The 20,147-nt window shown below is 27.3% G+C and overlaps 1 protein-coding gene across 2 annotated transcripts; it reads left to right on the top strand.

The window, feature by feature from the left end:
• The first annotated feature begins 12,097 nt into the window (after window positions 1-12,097).
• Window positions 12,098-14,265, top strand: LOC115723130 (auxin-responsive protein IAA13). Of its 2 annotated transcripts, none has more exons than XM_030652557.2 (5): window positions 12,098-12,738; window positions 12,875-13,188; window positions 13,285-13,408; window positions 13,606-13,667; window positions 13,753-14,265. In XM_030652557.2, the coding sequence occupies exons 1-5, from the start codon at window positions 12,146-12,148 to the stop codon at window positions 13,803-13,805; spliced, it is 1,146 nt and encodes a 381-aa protein (XP_030508417.2). In that variant the 5' UTR covers window positions 12,098-12,145; the 3' UTR covers window positions 13,806-14,265. The 2 variants fall into 2 exon arrangements, with proteins under 2 accessions (XP_030508417.2, XP_030508418.2); XM_030652558.2 differs by having other exon boundaries at window positions 12,112-12,738; window positions 13,756-14,265.
• Window positions 14,266-20,147: the final 5,882 nt, after the last annotated feature.

Genomic DNA, 20,147 nt, shown 5'->3' with positions numbered 1-20,147 from the left:
TAGTGAGTGATACTGTGATAGTGAAGGAATACGAATAGACATGCAGTGACATGAGGGTTTTTGTATTTGTTTGAAATTAATCGATTCATTCAATGAACATGATTAAAAATTTCAAATAGTAGTGCTTCGGGTGCTATAGAAGAATACGAATAGGCAGCAGTAAAGTAATTAGTAATTAATTATTTTAAGTATTAATTTTTTAATAAAAAAATTACTTTTATATTTTCGGATTACGGGTTATAACCTGACCATAAAATAAACGCATAGGCCGACCCGAACCCGAAACCCGGTTACAGTCCTTTTCGGGTTGAACCCGACCCGACTATACGGGTTTTTAGGCAGTCGGTTTTTTTGGCAGCGGGTCGAGGCGGGTGTTTGGATTTTTCGGGTTTGCAGGTCTAAATGTGCACCTCTAGTGACCGTAGACCAAGCATATAATTACAAAAGGGTACTTAATTAACTTAAGTTAGTTAAAACTAAGTATAATGTATTTAATTATTCAAATATTAATTCTAAAATTATAAATATACAGTTTCATATTTATCATTAAAATATTATTTATGTAATTATATTTTTGTATTGACTCTCGAATTACAGCAAATAACCGTGAATCAGTCTTACATCAAAAAAATTATTTGTAAAAATAAACAAAATACAATCGAAATAGCAAAATTATAACTGTTCTCAAATTTTAAGGGGTATTTTTTTACAATGAAATAATTTAGGGGTAAAATCATACAAATGTGAAAATTTAAAAAGTAAAATTCTTATTTATTCTTAATGGTATAGAAAATTGTTAACTATTTGTAGGATGTTGGCATAATGTTAGGTAGCTATAAATAGTAATGCTCACATATTTGAAAAAGACAAGTTTGGATTTGGTTAAGAGAGAGAGAGAGATTGGTGTTGTTGTGTTGTGGGGGAGACATTATATAATGATAGAAAAGAAAGAATAAATATAAGTTGCAGACTTGCAGTAGTGCAGAGCTGTCTAAATCTAAATCCAATAATGGGAAATCAAAGATCAAAGATCACAATATACAACTTCTCTCCGGCTCCACCATCTCCCTACCCCATGCGTGAACCTCACGCGCCACCACATACACTCTCTTCTCCAAGCCAAATTTAGGGCTACCAAATTTATCAACATTTCTATTCACCATAAAAATTGTCTCAACAATTTATTGTACATCTTTTAAAATGGATGTTTTGGTACGATAGGGTAGGTAGTAGTTATTTATAATTATTTGTAAATTTTTAAATTTTTTTAAATAATTTACACACGATTGGCTTTAAAATTTAGTGAGTAATAGATAAAAAATTATTTTTGGACTTTTATTTAGAAAAAAATATAATATTTTTCAAAATTAGTAAAAAAAAATTATATAATTTTAAAAGAAAAAGATTTTTTTTGAGCCCCTGGGCTAGGTGGGTCCTAAGCACAGGCGTAGCCCGCTTATACCTAAAGTTAGACCTGAGTTTACAGTGTCAAAAATAAAGTTCAATTATTTTATTGTACACAAGACTATTTTTATATGTGCAGTAAGAGCATTTTCAATGGAGATGTAAATAAATAGTAGAAAACTAAAATATAGCTCATTTAACAAAAAATATGCTCCAATAGTGTGCCAAAAAATAATGTAAATTTGACACATAACAAATTTTGTACCAAATTTGACACAACATTTGCTATGATGTAAAATTTAAACCATAATAAATGCACTACTTTTTCATTTATGTTTATGTCATTTGTATTATTTCAATAGTATATTTAACTGTGACATTAAATTTGAAACATTTATATTATTTTCTTATTGTCTTACAGATTAAAATAAGGCTAATTAGTAATTTTTCTCCCTGAACTTTGACATGTACTAAATTGTGCCCCATGAACTTTTTTGGTCGTTAAAAATTCCCCTCGAACTATTGTGATTGTTAAATTTAAGGACTTTTGTCTAATTTCATTCAATTTTACTGTTTCAGTGATTGTTTATGTACTAAACCATGCTCCCTAGACTTTGATATCTACCAAATCATGCTCCTCAAACTTTCTTATGTACTAAATCATGCCCCTGAACTTTCATCCATGTTAGAATTTTTTTACTAAAATTAGACAAAAGTTCTTAAATCTAACAATCTCAATAGTTCAGGGAGAATTTTTAACGGTCAAAAAAGTTCAGGGGGCATGATTTGGTACATGTCAAAGTTTGGAGGAAAAAATTACTTATTAGCCTTATTTTAATCTGTAAGACAATAAAAAATAATATAAATGTTTCAAATTTAATGTCATAATTAAATATACTAATAATACAAATGACATAAACGTAAATAAAAAAGTAATACATTTATTATGGTGTAAATTTTAAATCATAGCAAATATTTTGTTAAATTAACACAAAATTAACTATGTGTCAAATTAAATTAGGATGACACACGAGAATTTAAAGCACTAAAATAACCAAAGTAATAGTAACATAGAAACAAATTTAAAATAAATAAATAAGGTAGAAAAGAGCGCGTGAGAAGAAAGATTTAAGGATTTTATGAAGTGAAAGTGAAAGAAACGTAATTGAAGGAATAAGAGAGAGTGGTCCCCACGCAGGGGAGATTGGGAAGGTCAGCCGCGTACCTTGTCGGCTTACGTGGCGCTCAAGAAAGGGTTTCACACATGTGGTTTGGGTCCCACCTTTGTCTCTTTGTCCCCTTCATATTCATAACGACAACCTTTGACCTTTCTCTTACCACTTTCATATCAAAACTACTTTTTTACCATTTACAAGGCAACTTCAAAAAATTCATTAATCCATTTAGGAAATTTTGGATAATTAAGAAAAATTTTATTTTTTTAATTATTTTATTGTATACGTTATAATTATTTAAAAGCTAATTAGTAATTTTTTCTCTCGAATTTTGACATGTATTAAATCGTCTCCCTGAACTTTTTTTATTGTTAAAAATTTACCCCGAACTATTGAGATTGTTAAATTTAAGAACTTTTGTCTATTTTAGTAAAAAAATTCTGACATGGATGAAAGTTCAAGGGGCATGATTTAGTACATATCAAAATTTGAGGGGTATAATTTGGTAGATATCAAAGTCTGGGAAGCATAGTTTAGTACATAAACAATCACTGAAACAGTAAAATTGAATGAAATTAGACAAAACTCCTTAAATTTAATCTCAATAGTTCAGGAGAAATTTCTAACGGCCAAAAAAATTTAGAGAGCACGATTTAGTACATGTCAAAGTTCGGGGGGAAAAATTACTAATTAGCCATTTAAAATAGATGAAGTGATTATTTTCATACGTATAGTAAATAATGGTTTAAATTTTATTTTTGATACCATAAAACTATTAGACATTTTTTATAAATTTTATAAGTGATTTTTTTATAATTAATTTTAAATAATTACAATATATATTATATACACAGATATGAGAAAAAAAACATAACTAAAAATTTCTTATAAATATCAAAATAATTAAGAGGACCAACTTCTTAAGGATTACTATAAATTTTTCAATTAATATAATATTATTATTTTTATTATATATATTCTAAAAAATTATACGGAAATAAAAAATCTTAATGTAAATATCATTATTGAGACGGTAAATAATGGGTATCCTCAGTATATATTCAAAAACAATGTTCAAGTAATCACTTAATTCTAAAGATATCCTAAAGAAAGGTGTTTGTAAAGTTATTGCTAGTGGGAATGATACTAAGATCTGGACTGATCCTTGGGTTTCACATTGATAAGATTTCTATCCGAAGCCCATTACCCCCAGACCTGAGAGGGTGACTAAAGTTGTAGAGTTACTCCTGGATAATGGGGATTGGGACATTCCTAAACTCCAGGCCTTATTTACCTTGGAAACAATTAGTAACATCATTAAAGGAGGGAAACCCAGTGGTTTTAGGAGGGACAGGTGGATTTGGACGAAAGAGCCGAATGGTTTATTCACGACTAAGTCTGCTTATCTGGTCCAAGCTTTAAAGAGTGCCCCGACATGCGTTGTTGCTCCAGCCCTGTGGAACAAACTCTGGACTCAAACATTTTGGAGAGACATAAGGTCCTTTGGTGGAGCATTTTGTCTGATGCTCTGCTTGTCCGTGCCCTCATAGCTCAGAGAATTAGAAATGAAGAGGTGTTGTACCCCCTTTGTGGGAAAGGTGAGGAATCAATGGAGCACATTGTTCTTTATTGCAACTTTGCGTGCCATCTTTGGCGGTCTTTCCCTTGGCGAGTTATTCCGATTCTTGATTCGGGAGGTCGAGTTTGGGATTGGGTAACCTTTCTATGGAACTTGAGGTCGAAAGGGGTGGAATCTGAAAAGTTGTTCCTTTATGCCTCGATCGTAGTAAACACAATTTGGAAGACCCAAAATGAAAAAGTTCACAATTACTCCTCGGGTAACATTAAACTTGCTATTGATTCCATCTCTTTATGTTATACTGATTATGCATCTTGCTTATTTGCACCGGCGTTGGTTATGGTGTCTCCTACTTGGTCCCCTCCTCCTGAAGATTGGATCAAAATCAACTATGATGTTAAGGTTGGTAGCGAGTCCATGTGCGTAGCGACGTTGGCTAGGGATCACACGGGGACAGTTTTGTGGATAGTAGTTAACATGCTCAACTTCTCGGATCCACTAATTGGCGAAGCTGCGACGTGTTAGTTAGGTTTGGAATCAGCTGGTTCGATAAAGCACTGCTTTGTTTTGGTTGAGAGTGATTCGAAGAAGGTTATCAAAGCGCTGAAAGGAATCTACTCCATTCGGAACATTGATAATTATAATAATTTTTGTAATCAACTCTCTAATTATTTTTTATGTTGTAATTTCTCATTTATTTACAGATGTTGTAATTTTGCGGCCCATAATGTGGTTAAGTGGGCTAGTATAGTGGAGCCCTTCTCTTTACCTGACCTTATCTTTTGTAATGACCGGGAGGCCTAACTCTCTTATTTTATACACGGTTTATTTATTATTTTTTTTTAAAAAAAAAGTAATCACTTACAAGTTTCAGTATTTACTTGAGTCTTTCAATTAAATTCGTAATTCTGTATATTGTAATTATTTAATATCACTCATAAATATTCAAAAAAAATTATAAGTAAGTTGTAATATAAAAAATAAATTCAAGCAATTATTTACCAAATGTATAAGAGAAAAAAGAATAAATCATTCAGAAATTTTAATTTTTTTTTTATAAATAATTACAAATAATTGCAACATATATAATAATTAAAAAATAGACCATTTTTTTTTAATGTTAAAATAAATAAACGATGTACTCCAAAAACTTATTATAAGTAATGATATGGGAAAAGAACCGAAGTAATAAATGAACTATAATTTAATGAAAAATATCCTATATATAGACTACAGATTGATATTTATGTGATTTTTTTAGTCTAATTTTTTTTTTAATAATTAAGTATGTTATAGTTGTATAGAATTATTAGTAAATTTACTAAATTTTTTGAATAATTTACAATATCGAAAATAATATTTAAATATTTTATTACACTAATAATAAATAATTATTTGAAATTTATTTTCAACATTATAAATTATTAAAAAAAAAATTATTTTGGTCCTTTACTTAAACAAGATTTTTTTTTTTATTATTATATATTAATAAAACAAGTTTGCATTTATAAAAAGTAGTAGGAATTAGGAATGCAACATTGACTATTTTTATTTTGGTCCTTTCTTTCCTAAACAATCACTTGATTAGACTTATCTGTACAAAGCTAAAAAAGATTGCTTAATGAGCTGTGCTCCCTAATTGGTATGCTTTGTAATGATAAATTTATATACAATTTTTCTTTAACAATATATACATTTAAAACACATTGTCCAAAGTTTACACCCCAACATACATATATTTATTTATTTAATATTCTATAGTCCTTTTTTTTTTCTTCTTTTAATTATTAATGTTAATTTATGATAAATATATATATATAAATTAATAATAAATAAATGAACTACTTTTGTGAAAGGCCCACCATCCACTGTCAAATTGCATCTCTTTAGGTCTCAACTTTCTAAAACAAGGTTTTGTGCTATTTGTCTTCTATATAGTAGACAACATATAGGTGAAAAAGAAAAGAATGCAATGAGAAGTGAGATATATCTTATAATAAATATTAATTATTATTATTAATTTAGCATAATTTGCTTTTGCTTCTCATTGACTCTACCTTTAGACTAAACCCAACATTACTACTTTTTATGATAAAGCTTACCCAAAAGGACTAGGACACCTAATATCAAATAATTATAATTATTATAATTTAATTACTGTTTTTCTTGACTTGATGATCTCTATCAAATCCCATTATTAATAAATTAAATTAAATTAAATCCCCCTTTCCCTCCCTATATACTATTGTTTTACTCACTCTTTTGTTTTAGTGACATTATTTTTTTGAAATAGTAAATATTAATTTAGATAAATATAATTAGTTAAAATAATTTATACATTATTGTGTATAATATTTGGAGTAAAATTCCCTTGATTTATAATTGTTACGATTCTAATAAAAAAATCACAATAAAAATATTTTATTTTACGATTTTATTGCAGCTGTATTTTTTTTGGATGTTAAGTACAAATTAAACTTGTTAAGTGTCAATTTTGAAATATGTGGTGATATATTTTTTTTAATTTATTTAATGTGTAGTGTAACAATATGTTACCACATGTTTTTGAGTTGATACTTATTAATGGCTAAAAAATAGTACAACTATAATAAAAAATCGTAAAATAATATATTTTTACGGTTACTTTTTTTATTAAGGTCATGTATGTGTGTAATAATTGTAAATATTATGAATTTTGGTGTAAATATCTCAATATTTGAGTGTGTTTTTTTATAAAATATACATATAAAAGCTAGTTAGAGCCTAAAAGGTGAAATATAATGAATATGCTTACCCAATACATGGATTTTTTTTTAATAATTTATCTATTTAATTAGACATAATCAGACACACAAAAAGGACCCCTTTGAAATGGTGGTGCTCCTATGTATATATTATTAATATTATTTTACACTAGAAATTAACATTACCAAACTTTTCTCACTCCAAAGTTATTAAATTTTCAATTTTTATTTTTTTTATATTTTATTTTAATCTTCTTTGTTCTATTTTCAAGAAATCTATCAAGTTGTTTAGGAGACCACAAAACAAAACCACAATAAATTAATGTGGTACTGACAGTTCAACTTCTTTTCATTTGTTTAATGAGAAAATCATTTTCATTGTAAAAAATATAAAGTATTTCTTTATTTATTTACATTGTTAAATAATAATAGTGATTAAAGATTAAGATATGGTGATTTTTATGTCATTTTAACAACAATATATAGAAGTATTCTAATATACATATAGGGAATGTTTTTTCTCCCTCTCTTTGTGAAAAATGGAATGTATTTCATTTTCATTATGTACTATATAATTAAAAATGTATTCTATGCTTGATTTAATGTATTTTGGTTTTTAATATTTTTTTTGAGATAAAATGGAAATATTTATTAATAGGTTAATCAGACAAAATCTATTACATAAAAATATAGCTCAAAAAAAAAAAAAATACAAGAAGCCCTTACCAAAACGCATTGGATCCATCAATGATACACCAAAAAAAAAAATCAATACAAGACAAATTTTAAGTCTCTCACCAGTACAATAACAAACAACCGCTATAATTTAATAGGGAGGTAGATAACCACTATTATTAGGCTAAATAAATAAAAATTAAACATAAGAACAAAGACTGAAAAACTACCACACATGATCGACACTCATCAAACCAAAAGCAATATACAAACCCTCTTCATTAGACAATTACCAGAATCTAGCCCCAGTCTCTAAACCCCATCGCAATAGACCCAATGACTATAGCAAGGGATTGCTACTCATCAACCACTCAGCAGATCGACAATGCCCAATTATTTGATCCCCCACCCAACCTCCCGGAAGAGAACCAGAACCCGAGAAACACCACAACCCCGTCATTGCCATCCCCAAACCAGCAAAGATTCACCTAAGAAGAAGATTTCTAGCGAGACAGATAAGAAAAAATTGTTGGGGTATCAACTCAAGTCCCGCATTGGAAGAATAGACAAGAGTTGTCTTGAATATAAGTGTTTTACCTATTTCATTAGTATGAGGCTTTTGGGAAGGTTCTCAAAAATAAAACCATGAGAATCTAGTCCAAAGCAGACATTATCATACTAATATAGGAGTCAAAGTTGATAGCGGTCCAACAAAGTAGAAAAACGGGGCCCAACAAAAACCAAAAGCCCCTCCAATCCTTGAGGAAAGGAGAAGCAAAACAACAATGCAAAGGATAAGTATCTGTGTAGAATCATCAACTCCGACCAGGGCCACACCTAAGCCCTAAGAAGGGCGACAAGCCTTGGTCGGAAAAATGGAAGACACCCATGCAACGACGACTAGGGAAAAGAATAGAAACGTGAGAGAAACCCTAGTAGCGTGATTCATAAGATTAATAACTTTTTGCTTTTCAATAATTAATAACGATTAAATCAAACTAATTATGATCCAACAATTATATAGAGATAAACAAAATACATTTTTTAGGGGATAAAATTCACTCCTACAATACAGTAAAATTATACTAATTTACTATTTAAGTGCATGATTTTGGTAAAATAAGATTAATAATAATAATTATGCCAAAGCCATGGTTGTCCAAGTTAATAGCTCCAAAGAGTCCAAAGTTGTTTATTATATCATTAACCATCATGCCAAGAACAAAAAGATAGGGAAAAAAAAACTAAAAAGGGAAAGAAAAAAAAAAAACTAATTATTCTACAAAAGAAAAAGGGAAGACCTTTGCATCATTTCCGATCTCTTTAACTCATTATAAAAAATTTAGAGTAATTTGCGGTAAAAATACCCAACTTTAACTCGGAGTTGCAGATAAATACCTAACAAAAGTTTTTGGCGGTACAAATACCTTCTGTTAAGGTTTTGGAACTTCCGTAGATACTCTCAAGATTAAGTACAAATAAGCGTCAACTTGTCATTCTCTTATTGGCCCACATCATTAATTTGTATTTTTTAATTAAAAATTCATTTAAAAATTTAAGAATTAAATAAAAAGTATTTTAAAATCAAACAAAAATAATAATATACATTAATAATTTATATTTTAATTAATAATCATTAATTAAATCCCTAAACTAATGCCACATGACATCTGGGTAAACTTGATGTAATTAAATTATAATTAAAAAAAAAGTATCTGAACCTCAAACGCCAAATCTCACACTTCTTCGTTCTTCTTCTCTCTTTTTTTTTTTTTTTTTTTGAGGTTTAGATCCACTCAAACGAAATCGGTCGACTCAAATGCAGGAGAGACAAACAGATGAATCGATCGATTCAAACGCACGGGAGAGACGCCTGGGAATTGGAGAAGCTTCGAACAAAACTGGAGGAGATCAAATCTCAAAGCCCTAGAAATCCCCAATCTCCACCATAGCAGACGAACCTTCACCTGAAAAGAAACCTCACTGGTAGAGATCCTACTAAACAGGACCCAGATCTGAAAGCTCACCATGGTGAAAGGCTCTCGACGTACAGTTCAGAGTTTTCTGCATTTGAAAAAAAAAATCTGAGTTTTTTTACTACAAAAATGGTGAATGTTACCTACCCAAACAGTAAGTGTTCTACGTGTGAAAAAAAATTGGTTTTTGTTAGGTAAGGGAAAAACTAAATCTAAAAATCTGAGATTTATTTGTTGGTAGCGAAGATTTTTTATTTGATTTCGGATTTTGGATGAACTTTCAGAGTTCATATTTATTTGTTCTTCATAGTGCTGGGTTTGCGTTTATAGGTTTATGGTTTTTATGTGTAAGTTTGTATTTTTTTCTTGGTTTTAGGTTTTGATTTTGTGTGAGTTTGTTAGATTTATATGTATGAAGAATGATTTTGTATATTAGTTTCTGTTTAATTTGGGATTTGGAATCAGGTTAATGAATTTGATTTTGAATTAATTTGATTTTGATTTTGTTGTGATGGAAGTTTGAATTTTTTGGGTTTGTGATTTTTACATTTTCATTACTTTTAATTTAATTTTAATCATTGTATGTTTTTATTTATCAATTTAAAATACGAATTTTAATATATATTATTATTTTTATTTGATTTAAAAATATTTTTTTATTTAATTCTTAAATTATTAAATGAATTTTTAATTAAAATATTAATTAATGATGTGGACCAATAAGAGCATGACAGCTGGACCCTTACCTGGCATTTAACGGCCATGATCGACTAAGTTAAATCATGCCGGAAAGGTATTTTTACCGCCAAAAATTTTTGTTAGGTATTTATCTGCAACTCCGAGTTAAACTTGGGTATTTTCACCGCAAATTACTCAAAAATTTATAAATAAGTTATTATTATTAAATAATAATAATAATAATAATAAAAGAAAGTGGGGCTGTTTGTTTGGTGTCTATCTTATTTTAATTTTAATGTTGTTTTTGTTTATATAACATAAATTTGGTTTTTGGTGGTCCATTTCCAAAATACCAGGTCAATTTAAGACACCTAACAAATAATAATAATAAACTTAAAAAATAAAAATTAAAAAAAAAGTTTTTTTTTTAACTTTTTATGTCAAAATTAAGACTGCATTTAGAACATTATTTCAACCCAAATGTCTTAATAAGAATGAAAACAAAACGCCAATAAAATCTTTCACTTTTTGAACAAAACACTTTGAAAAAGAAAAAGGGACATTTTATCAACTTATGAATTAAAAGATCAAAAGTATAAGATTACAAAATATAGTTTATTTTATAATAGCAAATTAAATAAATAAAAGATAATTTTGAACGGTCTCATCATAAGTTAAGTTATTTTGTATGTATTAATTTTGAATTATAAGTGATTTTTTTTTTTGGCTCAGTAATTAAATTTGAATCAGATAATAAAATTGAGAAAGTAGAATGAGATTATGGTAAAATGTATGAAATTTCATTTTAAAATTAATTAACAATGAGTAAAATAACTCATTCATTTTAAAATTTTCTACACATTATTAATATGACTCTCTAACCAAAAATTTGTTACCTATGATGTGGGGTTTGGAATTTAAATATATTCAAGTTGTTCATTGATATGTTATGTGTCATGTGTATCTAACATGTAATATTTTTTTGGTTTTTCTTAAAAAAAAAAACTCTCCACACTACCAATTACCAAATACACCATTAGAGAAAGCAAGTGCTAAAACTCTTCATAATTAGAGACAACAAAACTAACTAATTGACACCAATATAAAAGAGAAATGCCAAAAAAACAAAATATTATATTAGGGCAAATATTATTTTGACTTTGTATTTTACAAAAATTATTCACTGAACTTCTTGTTTTATTAAATGACAATTTGGATTCTATTTTTTTTAAAAAAAAAAATTATGAAAAATAATATTCTGAGCTCAATTTTCATCAAAATAAAATTTACTAACAACCTAACTTGAAGATGTTATTACTAGTCTGACTATTTTTTTTTTTTTTTGAATTTGTTCGTGTTAAAAATTAATTTCTAATATATTTTTTTTAAAAAAAACTCTCCACACTACGAAATATATTATTAGAGAAAATAAGTGTTAAATCTCTTCATAAACTTAATGATATTTTAGTGGCATAAGTACTAAATATTTATAAAATTGTAATTTTTTTTTTCTAATTTCGTCAACACAAATTCTGTTATTATCTTAAATATGATACATATAAAGTCCAGAATCTAAATTAGAAACATAGAGTATTAGTTACTTCTAAATTTTTTTTAATAAATTCAAAATTGAACCTCTACAAATAAAATTAAAAAAAAAATTATAATTATTATTTATTTATGCGATTAAAAAAATTATTTAATTTATACCACTTACAAACTTAAAATTTTAATGTATTTATACATTTATTTACCTTAATTTTAGTCAATAATGACATCTATCTCTTCTCTTTCTGATTATTAATATTATTTTTTTAAAAAAAAATAATATTAATATTATAATGAGTTAAATTAAATATTTACCAAAACAGAGATAGACAGATTCTCAATAGATATGAATCATGTCAAGGAAAAATGGGGTTGGGTGGTGAGAGTGCTAGGCGCACTCCCAGACATCTGGGTCCCATCATCATCATCATCACCATCACCATCATCACTCCCCTTCACCTTCTTCTCCTTCTTCTCCAACCCAACCCCATTTCTCTCATTTCCCATATTTCCATCTTTACTTCTCCTCTCACACCATTTTTCTCTCTAACCTTAAAGACTCAAACTTTATTCATCAAAAGCTCTGTTTTTTTCTTTTTTTTTTTAATGAAAGGAACTCTTGGTCTTCTGGGTAGCTCTTCTAATGAGGAGTCATCAGTGGGAAAAGTAGTAGCTGATACTAAGGTTGAAGAAGAGTATGTGGGTATGTCATCTGAAGTTGAGTCGGATCTTGAACTGGGTTTGGGGCTAAGCCTTGGTAGTTGTGTTGGTGGGAAATCATCTAAGCCGTCCACTTGGGGTGAGTGTGGTCGTATTTTGATGGCTAAGGACTTCCCTTCTTCTCGTGGACCAAACTCTCGTTTGACTAATATTAAGACTGGTTCTGTTGCTGTTGGGACTAAAAGAACTGCTGCTGACTCTGTTTCTCAAGATGGTGGCTCTTCTCCTCCTAGGGTCAGGTATTAACTTCTCTATCTCTCTTTCTCTTTCTGTTTGGTTACTGGGAAAATTGAGGAAAATAAGCAGTTGGGTATTTGAAATTGTTACCAAGATTATGTTTTGATGATTTCATTATGATTTGTGCTGTGAAAACAGTCAGGTTGTGGGTTGGCCACCAATAAGAGCTTCAAGGTTGCATAATCAATCAAAGAGTTCAAGGACAGGTGAAGATGAGAAGGTGATTGGAGAAAAAGAAAAATCTAAGGAGGGTTTGATGAAGAAGAAGAATAATAATAACAATAATGATGTTAATGGCAAAGAACAAGGGCATCTTGGTTATGTCAAAGTCAATATAGATGGTGTAGCTATAGGGAGAAAAGTTGACTTGAGTGCTCACTCTTGTTATGAAACTTTATCCCAAACTTTGGTTGACATGTTTTTCAAACCAAATTTGACTGTCAACTTGAATGGTTAGTTACTTAGTTAGTTACCATTACTAAGCTTTTGGATGATCTTTCTTTAATTTGTTGTTTTGGTATTGACTGTTGTAAATAATGTCTATTTAGGGTTAAATGGAGAGAAGGAGCAAGCAGCAAAATCTTCCAAGCTTTTGGATGGATCTTCTGAGTTTGCTTTGACTTATGAAGACAAAGATGGTGATTGGATGCTTGTAGGAGATGTCCCTTGGGGGTATGCTAATTCTCTTTAGTTATACTAATTAACTAGATAATTGTAGTTTCATTTCTTTTTAACAACGAAAATATGAGAAATCGTCGATCCAAACTAGCTCATCATCCACCCTGAGTGCACTATGTTGTCCATGGAAGATAATTGATCAATTTAGTATTTGCTTATCATATTGCATCTTTCTCATTTTTCCATTTTAGGATGTTCCTCGGCTCGGTGAAAAGGCTGCGAATCATGAGAACTTCTGAAGCTAATGGACTCGGTATGTTAATTCGCAGTTAATCTTATGTTTAGTTTCGATTTCAAGCAATTTTTTAGCTCAAGTCAAGTTGGATTATCTATTGCAGCAGCTCCAAGATTTCAAGAAAGGAATGAAAGACAAAGGTGCAAACCGATATAGAATGATTTTCTACTTTCTTTGTTCCTTTTCTTTATAATGTGCCACAGTTTTTACAACAGAAGCAAAGTAGTAGAGAAGTTGATGAGATAGTGTTTTGCTGAGATTGGTCTTCACAACCAGTTTTATATGTTTGCTCTCTCTTTTTTTTTTGATTTTCCAAATATATTTTTATTTCATTTTGGTTTAAAAACCACTCTTTGGTTCTTCTTGTTGCCTTTAATCTTCTTTTTTATGGTGAAATATTAGGGCTATGTTAGTTTTTACTTTTACAACTTCATATACAGTGCTAGCAGAACAGCCTGCTTACTTGGTTAACTGCTGGTTTTCTCATACTGTAAATATTGGAGTATCTTTATATATATATATATTATATCTCTAGAGTGTTTTAGTTTGTTGAAAGAAACATCTTGGTGTTGTTTTGATTATTGTTAAAAAAATCCTATTATTTTTGGTTGTGTTTTATATTTTATTTACTCTTTTATTACATCAAAAATTACATCTAGAATAAATAGGATTTATAAAACTCGAACTATGACTCTTGTAAAGTTTTTGTCTTTGCAAAGATTTCTTTCGAACTATAAAAATCGTTGCGAATATCCCCTATAGTTGCATTCTGCTCATTTCTTTAAATAATTTGTTGATATAACAAGTTAAATGAATAAATAGCAGTCTAATGATAAATAACGAGAGTATATATGTGTATTCTTAAAGTTACTATTTGTATATTTGACGCCATTAAATTGGATTTTAGGTAACTTGATTTAAGCTATTAAATAAATTAATGTACTGCAATTATACTTATAATTTATAGCTATATAAATAAATTATTTTGAAAGATGATCAAAATGTAACTGGAGGACATTTTTAACAATTTGCATACTTTAGGAAGAATTTTCGCAACAAGAAAAAAGGTAAAATTTTATAGCAGTCATAGTTTAGGGTAAAAATTCTTTTTATTCTTACATCATAGTTTAGGGTAAAAATTCTATTTATTCTTACATCTATGTATAAACTAGCTAAGAAAACTTGCCTTTTACAGCAAGTAATCTCATAGAGGAAGCTTAAGTCTTGACAAAGTTTCAAACTAAATTGGAAAATTTTCTATTAACAAATGAATCTCATCATGAGAAAAGGGTATAAAGAAGTTTCAATTTTTTTTTGTTTATTTATTTTGATTTATTGTTGGAGATATAAAATAAAAATAAATTATTTTATTTTTTATACTTAATATTTTGGTTTTTTAAAGAAAAGTATTAATAAATATGAAATATTTAATATTGAGAAAATAACAAATTTAAAACAACCAATTTATGTATTATTGCAGATTAGATTGAACGAACATCTTTTTATTACTTAGTCGTTTATACATCAAGTATCCAACTATTTTTTTAAACTAGTCTTATTCGATCTCAATAGAAGAATCGGTGTTTTATTAACAAATATGTTATAATCAAGGATTACTATATCAATCACTATCTACTTCAAAAATCCCAAATGAAAAGAGAAACATTTACATGAAAAATTGTTGTCCTTGCTCATGAAAAATTGGACAATGTTGTTAATTAACTTTATGCAATCATAACACTTTAGACCTCTCAAGCTAATTTCTACCCAATTCAAGGAATAGTTAGTGGTAATGGCTTTAGGCATAATTACCTTCTTTTTAAATGATTGTGGGACAACTGTATTTTACAATATATCAAAAATTTCAAGCTCTTTTTTTGATTTGATAGTCATGCTTTCTTGCTGGTTTCCATTTTATATTTCTCAAAGTAATTTATAAAGTTTCACTCAAAACAAAATTAGGTTATTACTTTTCAGGACATGACCACATTCTCTCAATTTGGCCAAAGTGAAAGTGAAATTTGAGTGACTGAAACTCACTTCAGTAAGATTTTCTTTCTAGTTCATCTAACTTCAAACAAACCATTATTTGTTATGTATTTCTTTTTGAAGCACTACCAATGTAAAAAAGACTTTAAGTAATGTTTCTAGCTAGGAAATGCCAAGGTGAAAACAATGGCTTCAAGGTATATTTTTGGGAGGAAACATTTCATAAGAGCTTTTGGAATATATTATATAATGGAGAAAATTACAAATTTTATGCAAAATTATGGTTCTTTTTTCTCCAAAAATGTTATTTTATGAAAAAATTAAAGAAAAAGTTAAAAAATATGAGAAAATCAAGTAAGGATAACCAGATGCTCTTATAGTAACTAGATGAATAATTAGTTACCATAAAGAGGAAAATCAGTTACTTTATGTTTTTTTTTTTCTTCATATTTTTTAATATATATATTTTTTTAAATTTTCTCATAAAATTATTTTTTTTAAGAATTAGCCACACTTTTACAAATTTATGCTGTAAAAACAATAAAAATAAAAATTGCCTTGTAATATACATGATATCTTTATCTACCTTTATTGAGTGAAAGTACATAAGAATACAAGAAAGATTTATTCACACCCAATACAACTTCATGTGTTTTGTTGAACCAAGTGATAAGAAGCCACATTGGTGTAGTTCTCTTATTATTTTTTCAAAATAAATAAATAAATTATTAGAATATTTCTAATTAAGGAAATAAAATAATATTATTGATTCTGATAAATGAATATTTTATATTCATTGAATCTGGACAGAATCAATTACGTAATATTCTATATATGGTCAGATTTCTATGTTCATTACCTGATTTGATTTCCTGAATTAATTGTCAAAATATTCTGACAATTAATGTGGCACAGATACTGATGGAGTATCTCACCTATAAATATAAGGTATCGGTCCCCGAGCTCCTCACTCATTCTGTTCATAACAGCAAAATCCATCTAAAGAGAGTTGAGAGAGCGAGGAAGCCCGATTACCCACATCAACCAGTTTTCTTTGCAGATCAAAGCTTATGTGGGACTAAAGCTCAAAAATCAATGGCTGGAGGTATTTCGATCCTTATTCATAGTGTATATATGTTTGATTTAATTCCGCATTATATACACATACATATATTTCAGTTTATACATTTAAAATGTCTAACAGTTGGTATCAGAGCGGATTATATATCTCTGCCTTGATTTATTTTGAGTTTCATATATATACATACATTTACGGGGTTCTTCATTTATAATATAATATATATTTTATATATATATTTTCATATTATATAATTCCCGATTATATATATTCATATACTCAATTTTTTAATCTATACATATATATATATTCATCTTCATATTTACGTTCATATATATATATTATATATATTCATTTATACCGTATAATATATATATGTTTCTGAGTATACACTTTCATATTATATTCATTGATTTCTTTCCATATAATTGATTATCATATTCTTTTATATATCTTTATGATATTTTATATGGTTTAATGTGTATATGTAAGTATATATGTATATATATACATATCCAGTATTAGTTTTTGTTTGTATATGTATTTTATATACATTTTCTTTTCATTTACGTATATATATTCATATTTATATATATATATACTTTTATATTAATATTTCATAATCTATATGTTCATATATATATGCACATTCATAATTATATTCATATACTGTGTGTATACATATAATTTTATGTATATATGTTTATGTATAATACTCAATGCTTTCATATTTTTGTTGCATAAAATTGTATGTAATACTCTCTTTCATACATTAATGATGATTTTATGCAGTATATATACATTGTATACGAGTATATATACATGAAAATTTTATTTTTCGGTCTATAATTTTTCCGTTTTCATTTTCGGTATTTATTTTTAATACTCTATTCATTACTATATTCATATAATATTTTAGATCGATTTTATGAATGAAAAGGATTTAAAACCCATCTGAAAACTGAAAAAAATTCTCTTAAGAACACGATCGGACCCGAAAGAATTTTTTATGAAATTAAAATCTACATTTTACGTGTTTTCGATGCTTGAAATCAATATGGATCTCTTAATTTATTCATTTAGATCATTTTGGAATTGGTTTCATGAATTTTGGTCATCGGTGTTGTTTTTCATGGCAGTTTTTCAAAATAACAGTTGGTTATTTTAAGAAAATTAAGAAAATTCCAAAATTTTATTATTTTTGGAATTTTATTTTATTTCCTTATTTTTGTTGATTTAGTCAATTGAATTACATTTGTTTAAACTTTCCATTCTTATTGAACATATATCTTCATATATTATATGTTATCTAGTAATAAATTATTATGGAAAGTTTTTAATTTGGTAAATTAATTACATGTTTTATTTTTTCATGTAATTACAATAATTGTGATATTTTAAGAATGTGAATATTTAATTATTCTACAATTAAGTGCGCAATTATTGTATTTATTTACCAATTAAGTAATTTATTGATTAAATTAATTGATAATCTGTCATTAAGTATATTCTTTAATTTTTCATTTAATTCATTCCATATAATTAATTGTACTAATTTGTATATTTACCTTATTTATACAAATTAATTATTAGTATAAATATTTAAGATATTATATGGTTATAAATGCATAATTAATTAAATGTCATGGAATTAAGCATTTAATTTATTATCATACAATAATTGTTTTAATTTGTATTTATTTGGCAAATTTATTTTTAATACAATTAAATTTGATTTGTATGATTTAAATGCTATACATAAATTCCTTTTATAGTGCTAGATATATTTAGCAATATTCAAACATTAAGATAGGTTGAATATTTTATTATAGCACATTAAGTTTCATAAAAATTCATAAAATTATTCATAAAATATTCATAAAACTTCCTAAAATGAATAAAATATGAATAAAATGTAAGTAATTTTATGGTTTGACATAAGAAAACATGAACTTGGGACAAATGCTCATATCTAGAAAGGTTTTTAATGATCTTCGGACGACCACACTAGGAGCACTAATCTCAGTGATTGTTTATTATGTTAATAACGAAATTACTTTTAGGTAGAGCCCAATACCTAATGTCAAAGTGAAAATATAATTTTATATAATTAGGGAGTAGCCACAGCATCCTTATTTGTATAAAATTATATATTAATTAAAATTCACCTTAATGGACATAACTTGTAATTAATTATATAGGTATAATAATTTTACCCCACAGGGATTTTATTATATTTGTATAATTAATTAGGATAATATGTTAAATTAAATTCTCTTAATTTACCCCACAGGGAGTTATGGGGATTTAATTTAATAGTGTTATCACAAATTTAATTAAAGATAGATAATAATCCTTCATTTTCCTAAACTAATTGTTTAATTAAATCTATCATAAGGTTCATCTAATTTTATTAAATTTAAAATTTAGCCCACAGGCAATTTTAGATTTAGTAAAATTTTAATCTTCAGTTTATACTTTGGTGTCTAGTGAACCACATAATTTTAAATAATTAGGGAGTAGCCACAGCATCCTTAATTATATAAAATTATATTAAGTGGATTAAGATCACATAATGGACATGAATTATGTGAACATAATAATCTTACCCTACAGGGATTTTATTATTTTTACATAATTAATATGTTAAATTAAATTCTCTTAATTTATCCCACAGGAAATTATGTAGATTTAATTTAATAATTTTATCAAAAAGTATAAAATTTTGAAACATTTATAAATAATTAAGTGTTTCATACTTTTCATTGAGATAGAAATATTAAACTTTAAGTTTTTTCATAAATTGTGTAAATCTATCATAATCTACATCTAAATCTAATCTTATTAAATTAAAAATTTAGCCCACAGGCAATTTTTGTTTAATAAGATTTCATATTTAAGCATGTTTATTCATTGGTAAAAACATGATTCATTTAAACATCAAAACTATATGTAATTTTATTACATCACTATTCATAAATTTCTTCCATACCAGTAGAAATTTTCAAAATTTATTCTGATAACTTCATTTAGAATATACAGTTTTTACTGTATAATTAAGAAAAATAAATCACTTTATTATCACCAATAAATTTTAATTTATTGTGTATGAATTCATTCTAATATAGTTAATGTGATTATTAACAGATAGTGGATTATTTTAGATTGTTATTCCACATTCATAATTTCTTGCAAGGTTTACAAATAAACCTAAGAAAGTCAAGAATCGTGAGCAAATCTTATCCACAGACAAGATAAGTTCTCACATTTAGAAGTTTAAGGAACAAGCAATATAGTAGTGACTTTGTTTTAAAATTGGCAAAGACCTTTATGTTCCAAGATTCTATTGAAACTTGATTTAGACACATTTAGAGGTCTTTACTACAAATGACGTCACTCATAAAGATATGCAAGTTCAATCTGACAATAAG

Source organism: Cannabis sativa, chromosome 9 (genome assembly GCF_029168945.1).
Source record: "Cannabis sativa cultivar Pink pepper isolate KNU-18-1 chromosome 9, ASM2916894v1, whole genome shotgun sequence".
NCBI classification, from domain to species: Eukaryota; Viridiplantae; Streptophyta; class Magnoliopsida; order Rosales; family Cannabaceae; genus Cannabis; species Cannabis sativa.
The sequence above is the reverse complement of the archived record's forward strand: the minus strand, read 5'-3'. Positions and strand labels throughout refer to the sequence as shown.

Bases quoted from the DNA above. Each gene is read 5' to 3' on its own strand.
- LOC115723130 (XM_030652557.2), top strand. From the start codon at position 12,146: ATGGGGTTGGGTGGTGAGAGTGCTAGGCGCACTCCCAGACATCTGGGT. The intron at 12,739-12,874 runs GTATTAACTTCT...CTGTGAAAACAG, and splicing joins TCTTCTCCTCCTAGGGTCAG to TCAGGTTGTGGGTTGGCCAC. The intron at 13,409-13,605 runs GTATGCTAATTC...TTTCCATTTTAG, and splicing joins GTAGGAGATGTCCCTTGGGG to GATGTTCCTCGGCTCGGTGA.